At 40.2% G+C, this 17,924-nt stretch overlaps 1 protein-coding gene across 2 annotated transcripts in view; it reads right to left on the bottom strand.

The window, feature by feature from the left end:
* LOC146396009 (uncharacterized) overlaps positions 1–17,924 on the bottom strand; it is a 138,431-nt gene that overhangs the window by 119,287 nt on the left and 1,220 nt on the right. For both annotated transcript variants that reach the window (XR_014829808.1, XM_084999967.1), the window contains exon 2: positions 16,415–16,634. Coding sequence is in view for 1 of the 2 variants with exons in the window: in XM_084999967.1 (XP_084856093.1) it covers positions 16,415–16,634 (220 nt within the window). In the remaining variant the exon portion in view is untranslated. The remainder of the gene's footprint in view (positions 1–16,414; positions 16,635–17,924) is intronic.

Below are 17,924 nucleotides of genomic sequence, written 5' to 3'. Positions count from 1 at the left end.
ACAGCAATTGTCTCAGGATAACAGGCTAATATGAAACTCTTATGTTCTGCTCTGTGCATCTCTATGTTTTAAATTTTTTACAATAGATGTGCATTATTTTTTAATTAAGGGCAAGAGAGAGAAAGTATGAGAGAGAATGATCGTCCATCAACAGAGTCCACTGAGGGTTCGGGTTTATCAAGATGAAAAACGACCAACAGAAAACCCCTCATATATCTGACTCGGAGCAAGCTTCATAAGAAGGATTAAGGAACACTTGAGTTAAAATAAAAACTGTATACATGAGGACATAAACCCATATGTACTGCTTTTAAGTCAACTATTTGGGTCACAGCTGTAAGGATCTGCCCGGTTCTTGTCCACACCTAGGAGAAGAGAATCAAAAGAGCATCAAGTATTTGAAGATGGCAGGTTGTCCCATTAATGCCCAACCTTTTCATGCATGGAAAGAAAAGTCTCTGTCCAAAGCTATAAAGGGCAAAAAGTTAGTGTCTGAGGCCCCCAAACAGACACAAATTACGTAATTGGAGTTCTGGGCCCAGGGGCTTAAATCTTTAACAGATTGAGAGTAGGGAGGTGAGGGGAGAAGACAGAAATTAAATAAACCTGAACCATAGCCAGGGATCAAAACCTAACACCTTCTATTTGATGTGATAGCTCTTCCAGGAGCCTGTTAACACCTCATAACTTAAATGATACCCACAAGGAAAACACACAACAATCCACACAACCAAAAGTGATCACAGTCTCTGGAGCAGAACAGAGAATTCTTCTAGAAAGGCTTAGCAGTGAAGAAGAGAAAATGGGGCATGTCTTTAATGTCCCTCAACATTCCCAGGTGTGATCTTCCTTTCAAATCCTGTTTCCTGGGAATGTATATTTTTCTATTTCAGTGAAGGGCTCCTGTTTGATGTATAAAGCAGTGGGTTTCCAGATCCTAGCTGGGGGGCTGGATGAGAACTTGAGGATGGGCTGTGAGTTTCTACAGAGCTAATGGATCCACCAGTGTGCTGCTACTATGAGTTCTTCTAACATGGCAAGAAACATCCTGAGTCAAGGTCATTGCTAGGGCTGGAGCTCTCAGTTGAAGGTCAGCTCTCCAAGATCAAGCAGGTGTCATTCCCATCAGTGTCCTTTAAAAAAAAAAAAAAACTGGAGCATAAAAATTCTCAGAAGTCACATGAATTGGCAAGATATATCATCAGGGGTTAGAGAAGTAGAGTTAGAATCAAGTATGTTTTAATAATGGCCTTTTAGATTTTTTATAATGTATGAATGACGTTGCTATTCACATCTCCTTTATCCTTTACAACAAATCTGTATGGGAAGTAATATTGCCACTTCCATTTTACATGAAGAAACTAAGCCTCGGGAAAAAAAATCACTTCCCCAAGACGGCAAGCAAGTAAGTGAAAGATCCAGGGTATGCACCCAGATCTTCTTATTCAGCATTCTGTCCCCACTGCCTGCCATAGGGACGCTGTCAGAGTACTAAGATCCTATAGCAACTTCTCCGCAAGAACTCCTAGGCAGGACTTGGAATGGCAATCTGGACAATCTGGGAGTCTTTTCAGGACAGGGATCATGTCCTGTTTTCCTTTGTCCCATGGGGCTGGTGTGTGGACTTTCATCATGAATGGTGAAGAGGAAGAGGGGTCAGGAAGACCTGAGGCACCAGTGGGAGTCAGTGCCAGCTCACAGATGAATGGGTTTGGGTTAATCATCGTCATTCTCACGATGGGCTCCATCAGGAGGTAAAGCACTGAAACTTCTTAGAGCACCTCCAAGAGCAGGTGCAGCATAGTGACTGCAACTGTGGGCATATGTTAAGCTCCCTCCCTGCCCTTTGAGGCTTTCAGAAACAATCTTGGGCCACTTCAAAGGTCAGGGCATGGAGTCCTGCTTGGGCAGGTGGAGAGGGAAGAGGGAGACTAAATCACTGAAGATTGAAGCAGGTGATATTTAAGTTACTTTTGTGTTTAAAGATAGGATCATACCTGTTTCTGAACTTATCAATCTATAGTAGGCATCTTTCTAAATCACTAAATTCATACATCTCTATCACCATGGTTTAATACCTCTACTGTTTTCCACAATATTCAATATACAAGAGAAGACAATAATCTATTAAATTGACACTCTACTGATGGTCATTTACATTGCTTACTTTTTCTTTTTTCTTTTTTCTTTTTTTGCTATTACAACCATGCTGCTGTGAATATCCTTGCAAAGACAACTTCTGAACCTAATAAAGAGGTCAGAAGAGAAAAGGTGACTTTCAGTTTGGGGAGGAGGATTGGGGCAGGCTTCATAGCCCACATGAAATCTGAAATGGACCTGACAGTTAGAAAGAGACTATGAGATGATGATGGGGAAAAATACAATCCAAGCAGACAGCTAACCTAGGGCAAACGTGCAGAAGCAAGAAAGCATTGGGTGAATGGGGGGAAAGAGAACATTGTGTAATGAGATCAGAAGAGGGAGGGGGTGAAGCAGAGGAGCTAGAGCTAAGATTCCCAAGCAAGTCTGGACAAACTGAGGAGGGCTTTGACCACCAGGCAAAGGGATCATTAAGACAATTTCACATTTATCATTGTCGAGATCATGCATCCAGGCATCAGTGCTCAGTCAATTTTCCTGTTAATGGTACTAATGGAAAAAGAATGTCCTTAACTTCAGATTGGAAGATTTAAAAGAAAATTCACAGACCCAGAAGTTTAGGGAGATATGCACAAAAGAACTTGTCCCGGACTTGTCACACTGTAAGCATTTAACAAAAGCTCTTAGTCTGAACAATCATAAAAAGAGGGTATTTTTAAATTCTGGGATTCTGAAGTTAGAACCATAGCTTTTTAATGTTGACTTTGCTCTGCCTGCTTTGTGGTTTTAGTTTCCAATAAAATTGCATGGGGACAAGGCAGGCTTGCTTCAAAGAGAAAGAAGGAAAAGCCCCTCCCAACCAGACAACTACTGGAATTAGTTTTCAGATTGCATATCTCTTTAGTATTCAAAACCTCATCGTCTGATCATTAAATTCACCCCAGTCTAAACTAGCCTATGATTTTTTTGTTTGTGTTTATATTAGAATTAAGATTTACTGCATTTGCAGACCATTTTTAGCCTTTGTTACAAAAAAAATGGAGGCAATAGAGACCCACTTGTCCAATGTGTCATTTTAAACACGGTGGGCAAGCGGAGGGTGGCAGCTTTATTTATCACCGCACGTTTGCTGGAGTGCTGGTAAATGGAATTGCTTGCTCTGCCAAACACACAGGGAATAAGCACAGCAGTGAGGCTGGGTTTTTACAGCAGCTCTATGATCTTGAATTATGAAAGGATTAGACAAGGTTTGAAAGAAGGGAGGCTCTGTTGTTTTTCTTCCATCTTTTGTAAAGATTTGAGGATGAAGAAAAGCCTGAACTAAAGACAATTTTTAAAAGTCCACCAGATGATGCTCATTGGAAAACAGGTTGAGAGATTTCCGATTTATTTTCTCTGGTTATTTGCCAAGTCAGAAATCACGATGCAAATAACTACTTCTCTCTCTAGAGTGAGGATTTCATTAGTGTTAGACCCAAGGTCCTCCTGGGGCCCCAGAGTATTTGCTTTCGCTGCCAACCTTAAGGCCCACAAAGTATTGCATTTTCATGAATTTGAGTGTTTAAGCCCATGTCTGCTTAACAATGTAAGTGAACTGCTTCGCTTTCCTCTTTGCTGCTAAACTGTATCAAATCCAACTGATCTTCAAGCTGACAGTGTTTGGATATCTTCATTAAAGAAGCTATGCATACCACCAGTACAGCTTCTAGGCCAATCTCTTTCTTTTCTCTGCCTGCCTAAGCTTTAAACCTGCCTGCAGGGCCCTCTCTGCTCATCCCACCGTCCTCAGGGGCCACTGTAAGGCACACCCAACAAAAGCCATCTTCTCAGAGAACATTATTCGAAGGCCTTAGTGCAATGAGAGGCTCTTCCTGCAGCTCCATCCTCAGCATATCTCTCCATCCTCATTGGCAGCCACCAAGCCCAATGAAGAAGTTCTTATTTCTTAGATAGAAATAAATGCTGGTCCCTTGGAAAGAAAAACTCATCTATCTCAATCAGTAAGAACCTTCATAACAAAATACCACAGACTGGGTGGCTTGAACAACAGAAATCCAGTCTCACAGTTACAGAGGCAGGAAGTCCAAGGTCAGGGTGCCAGCCTGGATTCTGGTGAGGACTCCATTCTTGGCTTGCAGATGGCTGCCTTCTGGCTGCAAACTCACAAGGTAGAAACCTCCCTTCCTCCTTTTTTTTTTTTTTTTTGGTCTCTTTGCCTTTTCTAGGGCCGCTCCCTCGGCATATGGAGGTTCCCAGGATAGGTGTCGAATGGGAACTGTAGATGCTGGCTTATATCACAGCCACAGCAACACAGGATCTGAGTCACATCTGTGACCTACACCACAGCTCACGGCAATGCCAGATCCTTAACCCACTGAGCAAGGCCAGGGATTGAACCCTCAACCTCATGGTTCCTACTTGGATTGTTAACCACTGAGCCACGACGGGAACTCCCCTTCCTCTTCTTATAAGGACACTAATCCCATCATGAGGGTTCCACCCGCATGATCTCATCCAATTAAACCTCCCAAAGGCCACATCTCTAAATATTATCACCTTGAGGGTTGGGACTTCAATTTATGAATTTTGGGGAGATGCAAACATTCCATTCCCACCATCGAATAGGGTTTGCTTCAGAACTTGACTTAAATGCTACCTAAGCTGGCAGCGTTTCCTGAAATGCCCAAGGCTATGTTCTCTCACAGTATCCCGTGTTTATCATGGTACTTAGCACACTGCATTGCAACTGTTGGTATACCTATGTGTCTTCTACTACCAGGCTGAACTCCTTGAGTGTAGGAACTATATGTTATTCACAGATGGGTCCCTACTACTCAACATAATACCTTGCAAATAGTAAGTATTTAAATGAAGGGATGTTAGGACCAAAAGGGAAACAAAATTAAATCTCCAAACACTCTGATTTTATAAAAGCGGTCCAAAGTGCATAACTGACTGCCCCCTAATCACACAACTACTTAGTGGAAGACCCAAGGTTTAAACTCAGGCGACCTTGCTTCTTACCTTAGTTTGTTGAATGGAAAAGTCACCCCCCCCCCACCTTTCTGAATCTGCCTTGTCATCTGTAAAATGACAGCTTTGTGCCAAATGCTCCTAAAGATCCAGCTCAGCAAAGAGGCCACAACCAAGATCTTAAAGCTTTGTTCTCAGAATGGTATAGTTCAGATCCCTGAGATCACACCTGACAACCAACTGAGAAGTGAAAATTTGATGCATTAATCAGCTGTTTTGTCTGCACATTCTCTTTTGACCAGAAATCATCCTTCAACAAAATGAACCATGTTGTGAAAGTGTTTAAACTCAGACAGATAGAACACTGTTTATGTACCTTTATTCAGCCAGGAGTGGTTTGGGTTTGCACCTGAGGTCAGTGAACACAGTCTGAACACCTGTATCATTTCTCAAGCAGAACTTAGACCACCATACTATGAGAGAGTGAGATTGTTCCTCAGTTGAGATAATTTGATGCTTGAAGGTATTCTGTTTGTGGACATTCCCAGGCCAGGATCAAACCTGCACCACAGAAGCAACCTAAGCTGCTACAGTGACAACCCACTGCACCACAAGGGAACTCCCACGGTATTCTGATGGTTAATACCAATCCTATCCTTTCTTTTTAAAAAGTTCTAACTGTGCCTTTCATACTATTCCGATGTGCTCTAAATGGAAAATTTTTAAAATAGGTAGAAAAAAAATAAAAGAGGACTGAATAGTATGCTGACTTCACTAGAGGCCTTTTTTTTTTTTTTTTTTTAGGGCCACTCCCACAGCATTTGGAGGTTCCCTACACCACAGCTCATGGCAACATCATATCCCCGATCCACTGAGCGAGGCCAGGGATTGAACCCGCAACCTCATGGTTCCTAGTCAGATTCATTTCTGTTGCACCACAACAGGAACTCCACTAGAAGCCTATTTTAGGAAATTACAAAAAAACCTTCAAGTTTTCAAAATGAACTTCAAATGGAGACAAACAAGCTTACTAGTCATTTTTCAGAAGTTATTAAGAAACTTCAAATGTTTTTTGGCCCTAAGACTTTCTTTTAACTGTAATGACTTTCTAGATTCTCATATAGCTACTTAGGCTTAAGTCCTCAAAGTACAAATCCGTAAGAATGTATCCTAGAACTCATGTAGGTTTTTATTTTCAATTAGACCATTGTATTGACTCAGGAGAACTTGAGAGGGATTCTCAGTGTTCTGAAAGTTGTATGTTCCCATGCGCACCTCAATAAACATAAACATAGCCTTTCTTTCACACCTCTGGAATTCCAAGTCCCTTCACTGTGAAATCCAGTTCTGACTTACGTGTCTTACTTCTCTGTCCTATTTTCCTTTTTTCTCCCCTATAGCCCTTGGGAAGAATGTCTACTCTCTGAGGATGGCAAAAAGGTGGAATAGAAACAACACAACTTTGGAAATTACTGGCCAGGCATTCCCGAAGCCCAACCAGGCAAAGGTGTCCTCCCCACCCTCCCCCAGGCCACCACTGCCATTTCACACAAGTTACCTTCCAGCCCAAATCTGGAGCACCGGTCTATAAAGAACAAAGGGAAAGCGAGCCGTCTAAAGAGTCTTAATTCTTCTTCATGGAATAAAGCAACATGTTACTGTGGCTTTTGACCTCCAGGGGTTGGATTAGATGATTTTCCACATGGTTTACTGTGAAAGGTTTTATTACGAATTCACCTCACAGATTGCCCAACAATTTAATTGCCATAAAAATGGCTAACATATGTGGCAGGTTTTAAAAATGCCCATCCGCCAAATGGATTTGCTTCTCCTGCAGCCACCCGGAGCTGGCAGCTTTTCCTCTACACACCTCGAGAAGGTTCTAAGTGAGAGGGTAGGGTCACCCTGACAAGCTGTAATGAATGGGCTCCCAGGGGTGGGGTAACAGACTCTCTGCTTCTGTGATCCTAGGAGCCACATCTTAGTTATCATATTTCTTTTTCTATATTGATGGGAGTTTGATTTGCTTGCTTGTTTTTCTTCTTTGGGAGGTGAGTTTTTAAAGAGTTTTCTCTGTGGATCATAAAAACTGTGGACTATATTCCACAAAGGTAGAATGAACTAACATGGCCCATGGCCACTGTCTCAGTGTGCTAGTAGTCCACTCTGCATATTCTTCCAAGTGGTCTCATTTGTAAGCTACCAACATTACTAACCTATCTGTTAAAAACACAGGGAGAGAAACTTATCACAATTAACCAAAAGCAATGCAATTGATTCCTTCGCAGAAAGTCATTGTCTTTATACTTGTTAGCTAGTAATCACACAACTAAAAAAAAATATATATATGGATGCAGTTCTCTTTACATAACAGATGCTACTTCTCAAGGCTTTTGAAAAGATCTAGTTAACTAACACCTCCTCCACAGGCCCAATAACCAGATGTGATTTCTCTCTTGACCTCTCTTTTGTCACTTTTCATAATGTCCTCTAGATATTCCTGGGGGACAGAAAAGCCTCATAGGGGTCCAAGAACCAGCCTCTTAAGGCAGTCCCCATCTTTCTTCAGTAGTGGTTCCCTCTAGCTGCTTACAACTCAGTCTGAAGAAGATACTGCTCATCAGAAGAACACCATTATCTGTCCCTGGGTGCTTTAGGTACCAGAAGGAAGCTGGGGAAGGTTGGGGAAGGCTTCCTTCTGTCCCCTCAGAGCCTTGCCTTGTCACCTGGCTTGAGAATCTCCTTCCAGGCCCCAGGAAGCTTCTCTTCAGCTCCATCAGCTTCTGGTCTTCACCCCTTTTTCCACAGTGGCTTTAAATTAACCCAAATGACCATGAAGAATCCCTCCATTCTTCATTGTCTTGACTCACAACTGGCATTTTTTTTTTTTTGGTCTTTTTGTCTTTTAGGACCACACTCATGGCATACACGAGCCACATCTAAGACCTACACCACAGCTCACGGCAACATGGGATCCTTAACCCACTGAGTGAGGCCAGGGATCGAACTTGCATCCTCGTGGATGCTAGTCAATCTGGTTAACTGCTGAGCCACAGTGGGAACTCCACAACTGGCATTTTTGATCCCCATCTCTCTCTCCTTTGATAACAGCAAGGGGGAGGAAAATATTGTTTTAGGAGCTAGTAGCAGCACTCACCTAGTAGAGACTTATCTTTTGTTTACCAAACATTTTGATAGGTCACTTTGGCTGTAGCAAGATGGACCTTAGTACAAAGGTTGGATGAAGACTCAAAGGTTCATAAAGCAAGAATAATTTTTGAGTTTCCAGGAGCAGTGCTGGAAGAAGAGAGGGCCTGTATGAGGGGATAAGTTAGGACAGATGAGAAAGGATGGCCCAGCAAGAGAAGGGAGTCTATGACTCAAGGAAAAGAGAAGGATGAGAAACTCACAGTGAAAGATATAACAGATGGACTTTTTAGAATAGGAATAGTTAATGTTTTCTTTGCCATGGATGCCAGTCTTATATTTAAAGAAGCTGAATTAAATTCACTCAATGAAATAAGCTACAGGTTTAAAAAGTAATGATTATTAATGAAGATCATTTAAATTAGTTCGACATATCAAAATATGTTACAGATAGGCACCCAAATAAACTGAAGCTCTTTTCCACACACAGCTACACACTGGACCAAGGATAAGAGACAGGGTTTTACAGCTTCTCTTTAACATGATTATTCTTCCACATGTCCCCCTCCTCAACATTACTCTTACTTAGTAACTGGTGGGAATGGTGTTTTGGGAAAGAGTAGGGAAAAATGAGGGTCTTTCATATTTGTACAGCTAGAAGGCCTAAAGTGGGGACATGCAATAAGAAGTAATATGTAAGAGAAACCGAGAATTCAATGTAAGTCAAAAAATCTGAGTATGAAATACTGGGGTAAGGTAGGGTTGCCCAATAAAATACAGAGAGCCCAGTTAAATATGAATTTCAAGTAAGCAAATGAGTTTTTAATTCATGTCCCAAATATAATTTTCCTTATACTAGATATCCTGTTGTTTTATTTGCAAAAGCTGGCAGACCTAGAGTGGGGAAATGCTGGACTATATTAGAAGTAAAAAACATTTAAAAGGTCATAGAAGAGTATGGCTTGGGTATGGTGAATGCTGGGTTAAATAATAGCATACATTTTCAGAGATGTATTTAGCATTAGGCTCACAGCCCTTCACAAACTTCCATCAGTTTCATGGTTTTTCAGACCATGAAACCCATGATATGAATAAACTTTTCAACATCAACATTAGCCGTGAAATCTTCAAGGAGCTCTTAATACCACAGTCTTACTAATTGTTTTAAAAAACCCATCTATTCTATCTTTAAACGGGAATTGCTATTTATACCCTTAAACTAATAGAGAAATGAACTACAAGAGGATCAAGTGAATAGGTTTCCCCTCAGTTCCCTACCTATAGGGTCAGCAGAATGACATGTAGCCTGGGGACCTTACCTAACAAAACTAGGACAGCTTAGTCACATATAATCCAGTGGGGCCCTTTCCACTCTACTACCTGGCTTTATCAGGCAATAACAATTGTGCCCTTAAAATGTCTAAATTTTGTTTTACAAAAGATCTAAGCTATCCACAGAGGCAAAGTGAAACATAAGAAAAACCTTTCAATTTAAAAAAAAAAAAAAAGGGAGGGGGAGTCTTACAAATGTGCTTAATAAAATACAAGGTAAATGTACTTAATAAAGCTACAGTTTAAAGTGCAATGTGGGGGAACCTGTTTCATTTTTATTAAAGCTGGATTTATTGCTTTGGTTTATTGGCTTATGTTCTCAGAACTTAATTCGGACTCTAGATGATTTGCCCCAAGGAAAGCAGATGGGTCAGCTGTGTGTTGGACTATACGAACCATGGCATTGTAATACAGGGATAAACCAATCTTGGCCTGTGCCACCACCGCCCAAACATACACAAAAAAGTTTAAAAAAAAATCTTTCCAACTTACTTCCAGTCTCAGCAGGATGAACTTTCTATGAACATACTGTGACTTCTTTGGGGGGTTTGTTTTGTTTTGTTTAAACTTTTGGACTGAAATTCTACATCCATCTCTCTCAGAGCTGCTAGCTTAAATCCTACCCATCTTTAAGGCTTCTCTACAGTATCACCCCACTTCTCTATACTGTCAGCGCTGAGTGGGGGCTGCACTACTCTAAGGAAGCATTCTGAATATTTGTGGGAATGTTTTTCTGGTGTTAGCGTGATCTAGCACTTACATATATTAAACTACATACTATTTTATGATAAATCATTTTCCTTCCATTTCTTATTTATATTCAGTAGGGCTATTATGTTGATTTTTTAAAAAGTTAGCTATGTAAGAAAAAGTAAAAGACCAAGAATAACCATGACACTTCACTTCTGAAAAAGGAAAGCACAGAGAGGATATTTCCCCAACCATATTTAGATTAATAATGGAGCTATGGAAATTAAGACAAAGTTATGTTGGTCCAAAACTTGCTAAGCTGACAATGGAATAGAATAGAGAGCCCAGAAACAGGACTATGCATATACGGAACTTTGTATATTATAGAAGAAGCAGGTCAACCCAGGGTTGACCAAAAGATTATTCAATAAATGGAGCTGAGAAAAATGGGTTATCCCTTTGGGAAAAAAAAATCAACTTGAATCTCTACCTTACATCATATACAAAAACCAGCCCCAGATGGATTAACATTTTAAATGCATAAGTAAAACTTTTAAAAAATATGTGAATATAATTTAGCTTTGGACTAAGTGAACATTTTTAAAACAAGACATAAAAAAACATTGACTATAGGAGTTCCCGTCGTGGCTCAGTGGTTAGTCCGACTAGGAACCATGAGGTTGTGGGTTCGATCCCTGGCCTTGCTCAGTGGGTGAAGGATCCGGCGTTGCCGTGACCTGTGGTGTAGATTGCAGAAGTGGCTCGGACTGTTCATTGCTGTGGCTCTGGCGCAGGCCAGCGGCTACAGCTCCCATTAGCCTCCTATCCTGGGAACCTCCATATGCCACGGGAGCAGCCCTAGAAAAGGCAAAAAGACAAAAACAAACAAACAAAAACATTGACTATAAAAGGAAAAATTAATAAGTTTGACCACATTAAACTTAAGCACTTTATCTTTAAAAAAGTTAAAAGTTACAAACTAGATGTTTGTAATTCACATAACTGATAAAGGATTAGTACCATGAGTACACGAATAATTCCTAAATATCAATTTAAAGGAACCATACTAACAACCTTTTACAAAAGGAGGTATGAGACAAGATTAGGCTTTTCACAAAAGCAACTACATATGTCCAATAAACATGAATTCTTACAAGATGAAGAGTTAAGAGATAATGTGAATTTATAGACTCTTTCATATACTTCTGGTGGGAATTAAACTAGAGCAACTACTATAAAAATAGCTGGGTTTATGTGCTAAAGCTAAACATGCAAATACTCTAATGATATAATAATTCCACTTCTAGTGTTATATACAGAAAAACTCCTACAAATGTATCCTGAGGCATAAATGTACAAAAATGTCCATGGCAGCACTCTTCAAATGGTAACTCTCTAGAAACAACCCAAATGCCCATCAGCAGAAGAATGAGTAAACCATGGAATGTTCCCACAACAGTTATATACTAGGGCAGTTGAAACCAGTGAACCACACTGACACATGCAACAATATGGATGAATCTTAGAATTACAACATTAACCAAAAAGGGCATATGCTCTGTGAACTTTTTTTATAAGGCTAAAAGAACTAAAATTAAAATATGTTCAAGAGACTCATATAGATTCAAAGAAATTATATAAAAAGGGAAGCAGGACAATGACCAACATGGAATTCAGGGTAATAGTTACTTAGGAAAGGGAGACAAAGAATGCTTTGGGAGGCATCTGCGTCTCCAGAGTCAGATGTCGGTTATGGTAAAGGTCCTATCTTTGTGTTGGGTGGTGGCTTCACTACTAATTATTGCATAATTTAAAACTGCTATCCAAACAAAGAAAAGATTAGAAGAGGGCCAGGCAGAGACCAATCATGACAAGTGTGTCAGTGATCAAGGATTAAGAACATAAAAAAGAATGTATGTACATGTATAAGCAAGTCACTCTGCTATACAGCAGACACTGGTGCAACATCATAAATCAATAAATGTAAATCAAATAAAAAATTTTAAAGGATTATGATTAGTCAGTTCATGCATCTGAGACTTAAAGGGAAGATGAGAAGAAGGAAGGAAGGGAGGAAAAAGAGAGAAGAGAAAATAAATTATGTATGTAGGATTTTATAAATATTATAAATAAACTTCATCTCAAAATAGTAAAGAGGGCCTTGGAAAATATTTGTTATAAAAGGGAGGAACAAGGTATTTGATATGGTGGCAAAACATTGCTCTAGCCAAATAAGGGTCCTTTTTACTATGAACTCTGAGCCTCCACGTTGTGTTGTATTGCTCTTAAGGCCTGGGTTTTGATTTGTTTATTGTGTTTGTAGCATCTCTCCTGGGCTGTGCATTTCTTGAAGGTTCTGGATTCTCCAAATGTACAATGCTTTGGGTAGAGTAACCTCTCGTTAATTTGCTGAATGAACAAAATATACCATTTACCTTGATGCTTTCATTTCTTGAAGAATCAGGTTTAATGAAGACACTAACTTATACCAGATAACTGCCCTCCACATTCTGGAGTTTAGCAGGCACTGAGGAATACAACATCTGAAGTATCAAGAGAACATCTACTCCTGGATGGCAGATGTTAAAACTTAGTAATTTTCTCACATGTGTTTAGGTCTAAAATACCCCAATAAGATTCCCAAGGAGTCTCAATAGCTCCATTTATATAATAATAATGAAGTATATTAACTACTTACTATGGGCAAGATGCGCTGTATCATTTTGAACAAAGAAATTACTGTGGTCTCTCTTTTACCAATAAGGGAACCATGATCCAGGGAGGTTAAAAACCTTTCCATGGCTACATGGCTGATGATGGCAGAACAGGAATTTGACTTTAGGTGGTTTTATACTGAATTAGCCTGTCTCTTTCAAATATGTTATGCCCCTTGGGGACATTTTCATGTCTTGATCAATTTTTTTTGTTTATTTCTTTGTTTTTTGTTTATATGGGCCCTTTATATACAGAAGGCAAGGTCTACCGGTTCCATTTGCCAGGGCCAGAGAAGGACGAAAGGCACAGAAAAGGCAAAGAATCTCTCCTTAGTATAGAGATCCAGAGGTAACAAAAGCACTCAACGTGCTTATAAAACAAAATAATGTTATTAAATTCTTCACTAGGAGAAAGTGCCTAAATCAACTGAAGTTTCTACATCTCTCAACTTATGACTCCATACAGAGCAACCACTCCTTTCAACATCATTTGAAATCTCAGTCCCAAGACATTCACATACATTCAAGCAGCAAGAATCACTGTGATGAATGACAAATCCTACATACCTGAGGCAGAAACTACGACTTAGATGAGACGCCACTGGGAGTTCTCTTTTACACAACTACCTCCTGGGAGAAATGGTGAAATATTTAAAGCTTTAATGAAGTCCCCACAGTAAAACTCTGAAATAAGAAGGGTGAAAAACTCTGAAATTTTAGTGTCTTGAAACTGTTAGAAGAGTCCCAGGAAGAGAGAAAGGGAACCCATTTAGGAGACATGTTGCAGATCTGGAAGAGAGACAGTGGTAGCAGACACCAGAGCAGCAGTAGTAGAAACTGGATAGAAGTATAGAGAGTTGAGATATTTCAGAGATAGAACTGTTAGAACTCGATTCTTTGGACACGGGGAATGTGGGAACAAGAGGCCTGAAGGTCAGGCTTGGTTTCTGAGGTGGTCTCTTCACCTACCAGCACAAACCTTGGGAGTGTGTTCCACAACTCGCCACAGAAAAAGCCTGAGATATGAGTACAGTACTTTTCAGACAATTGGAGAGCTGGTTATCAACACCATTATGGGCGGCTCGCTCATGGAAAACCATTTTGGAGGTTTTGCAAGCCAGAAAAATGTGTTCAGAGGCTGACGACATTTTTATTCTAGGACTATCATCTTCTGACCATGGATTCAAAGACCTTTCCCATCAATTTATTGTTTTCATGGAACTATCGCGGAAATGAGAATAAACATAGACTGGATATATCTGACTATGAAGGGTACCAGTCTTGGAAGAAAGAAATAATACTATGAATCATTTCTTGTCTCAGAAATGACAGCAATGAAAATGCTCAAATGAAGTGGTTTGGGGCCCCATCAGTGTGTCCACAGCATAACGCAATGGCAGGGAACGAATTTTTCAATGCAATACCCACAACTATGTGTCCTCTGCCAATTGCTTTTTATAAACCACAATGTTACTGTGTTCTATTGAATACATTAGTTTGGATAATAGCACCATAAACCTCAAAACAGAAACCATTTGATCAAAAGCAAGATATATGGAGAAGGAAAATATGTTACTATCTAAAATATTAATAGAGGAGTTCCCATTGTAGCTCAGCAGTAACGAACCCCACTAGTATCCCTGAGGATGTGGATTCGATCCCTGGCTTTGTTCAGTGGGTTAAGGAGCCGTGAGCTGTGGGATATGTCACAGACGTGGCTCTGTGTACACCAGCAGCTGCAGCTTCGATTCAGCCTCTAACCTGGAACCTCCATATGCCACAGGTGTGGCCCTAAAAAGCCAATAAATAAATAAATAACATTAACAGAGCTGGAACTATCAGAGAAAAAAGATTAAGCTCTCAATGAGGTTACATTTCTCACCACCTGAGCATAATTGCCCCCAAGTGTTGATTCAGCACACAGTTTTGTTTTGTTTTTTTTTGAAAGTCTTAAAAGGTTGCTCCTAAAGGTCAGAGAACTACATTACAAATTTGGCACTAATTTATTCTTTTCTTCCCTGTCCACAGGGGTAAGGGGCAAGAGGCAAGAGGTGGTAGAGGGAGGTCAGTTCTCTTATCATCAATGACACACAGGGACAATCAAGCTAGACTCCAGAGGAAGCAAGGAAACTGAGCTGCTCAATCTGTTATCCTGCATAAAATGGTCTGAAATAAATGGGAGACAGAAATAACAACTTGGAAAATGATTTTACAGAGGTCTTCCTTTGTCAAAAAAGATGTTTAACCACAGCTATGGCTGAAATAATCATAAATAAACAACATTTGCACCCAAAAAGATGTGGTTATTTTTACAAGATAAATAAGGAACAATCATTTCCAATTAGTTTTAAAAGAAAATGCCAAATAGAATATACATGGGATTAGATCATCTCACAGGTCAGCAGGTAGAAACATAAACATGTTAAGAACTAAACATCATGCTTTTACCTCCAATATATTTTGCCTCAATGGAATTCCCCTACACGGTAAACATACTTCCCCTTATGCAGCAAAATCCACCTTGAGTCCAACACCATTTTCCTAAAGTCTAAGTCCTTTCAATAAGGCACTAAATCTTTTTATTGCAACCACCAAATGCTTTCTTATTGCTAGAATTGGTACAACACACCGGCTTTCCTGATATACGCTCCAGTTTTTCAAGATTCTGTTAGAAACAAAATGATCCTTTATGACCTTTTTTTTTTTTTTTTTTTACAACATTTCCCCTCATTTAGTGCTTTCCAGAATTTCTATCATTAATTAAAGGACCTTCCCTCACCATCCCTCCCCAACAACAACAACAAAACTCATCCATTCCCCAATTGCCTGTCAGAGGCTAAACAAAAGTCAGTCTATCACAGCAGCAGGGACGGTCATGCCAATTTCGCAGTATGATTTGTGCACTCATTTCATTTTGAAAATGACCCTGCCCTCCATCTGTCTAAGCCGAATGTCCTGCTTTTTTCAAGCCAGGCCTTGGGAGCAGCAGCACATGAACTAAGGAGGAAGACACAGGACAGCCTCCCTCCTGCCCACTTCAGCTGCTCACAGACAGGTACCAGCACAAAGAAGGGACCCTCCACTGATGCCTGCGGGGATCAGAGAAATCTGGGGGAGAGCAGAGTCCCTCTATTTTGCATACCTTTCCAAGAAGCCATTTGAGGGTGAATGCTCTCATGACGCAAATACAACTCTGGAGATCCAACTGATAGACCGAAGTTATAAAAGGCAATTTCCCATTTCCATGTTCTATCATCCTGATTTAATAACAACCTACCCAAGGTAACATTTAAATACGTAAGGATTTAAAACACGTCAGGATTTTAAAAGATTGATCTTTTTGGATAACTTTTTTCCTAAAATCAAAGTGTCAATCAGGTAGGGATAAAGGAGAAAAACCCATATTCCCTGATTGCTGAGCAGCACACTAGGCAGAATCCCTCAAACTGTGTACCTACTTGGGTTGAAGACCAGAGAGGGCTGCAGCCAGATACTGGGTTGGAAGAAGGCACGAGGTGGATTACAGTGGTCTTCTTCAGCTGCTTTCCCTGGGAATCTTGGGTGGACCAAAGTCCCACTCAACCCTTCTGGAATGGGAGCAGTTCGTCCCTTTCTTGGTATTCGTTCAGTGGAATGTTCCTTGTCCCGTCTCATCCAGAAGAACATAGCTTTGGCAAGCTTTGTAGCAAGGGAGAAGAATGATGTATGAGTACATGAACACTTGGTAGTGTAGTAGTCTCTTTTTAGCTATAACAGGTGACTGGGAATGTCACCATTATCCACTTATCACTTCCTTATATCCAGTCACAACTGCAACTCTGGGAAGGAAGCTCAGACGCTACTACCCAAAGTTTTTTGTTTTAGTGGGAAAACAACAACCAAAAAAGCAAGACACGAGTATTCCCTCAAAGCTGGGCCCTTGCGTGACACATAGATTTAATTAATTCATCATCTAATGAATTTAGCTTCGGGATATCACGGTTTAGCTGCTTCTTTTCTCCCTGTAATATGCAGAATACAGGGTGATTATTTTGTTTTGTCTTTTTGTCTTTTTAGGGCTGCACCTGCCCACGTGGAGGTTCCCAGGCTGGGGGGTCTAATCACTGTAGCCACCGGCCTACACCAGAGCCACAGCAATGCCAGATCCGAGCCGCATCTGAGACCTACACCACAGCTCACAGCAACGTCGGATCCTTAGCCGACTGAGCAAGGCCAGGGATAGAACCCGCAACCTCATGGTTCCTAGTTGTATTTGTTTCTGCCAGGCCACGACAGGAACTCCCAGGGTGATTAAGATTAGAGATAATATAAGTCAATAGTCTAAGAGTGCCATGCAATAAATATGATTGATGTTGGCTCCAAAATGTACATATAGAAAAGATTTATAGGTAGTGATACTATTGAGGAGGCAGATAAGGGATTAGTCTTTAAATAGGAAAGACATGCTTTTACTTGAACGATGTTTGTCTTGGGTGGTAGAAGGCCAAGAGAAATCACAGAAGACTCTGAAAGACAATTCCCTCACCCCAGGCTACCAGCAGAGCCAATGCATTCATAGATTACAGCTAATTTTATTATCTTGAAAACTCTACATTTACCACTACCTCACTGGGATAAGTTAGTTTTATCTTTTGCTAACTTGTCTACTTCTCTAATTCTTGACTGAAAAAATTGTATTCATCTCCCCCAAATTCTACAGTTTTTAGGTCAGTCTAAGCTACTCATATTTTTTTATTAGTTACCCAATATAATTTTATAGGATAATTAAGTTTATAGTATTTCACTGTCCCATATTGGGCACTATTAAATTTAAAGGAATTTAAACAAAAATAGCCCCAAGGTAGTAATATGGAATCTAGAGCATCTATTTCAAATATATGATAAAGGAACAAAAGAAAATCCAGAATGGTTTCTTATACAGTCCAGCAAATCTCCAGAGAGATCTTCAAATAATCTGAGGGGAGAAAA

Source organism: Sus scrofa, chromosome 15 (assembly GCF_054392235.1).
Source record: "Sus scrofa isolate SSC_HxYL_T2T_F1_AM1 chromosome 15, Sscrofa_HxYL_maternal_Yorkshire_Landrace_v2.0, whole genome shotgun sequence".
Classification (NCBI taxonomy): domain Eukaryota; kingdom Metazoa; phylum Chordata; class Mammalia; order Artiodactyla; family Suidae; genus Sus; species Sus scrofa.
The sequence above is the reverse complement of the archived record's forward strand: the minus strand, read 5'-3'. Positions and strand labels throughout refer to the sequence as shown.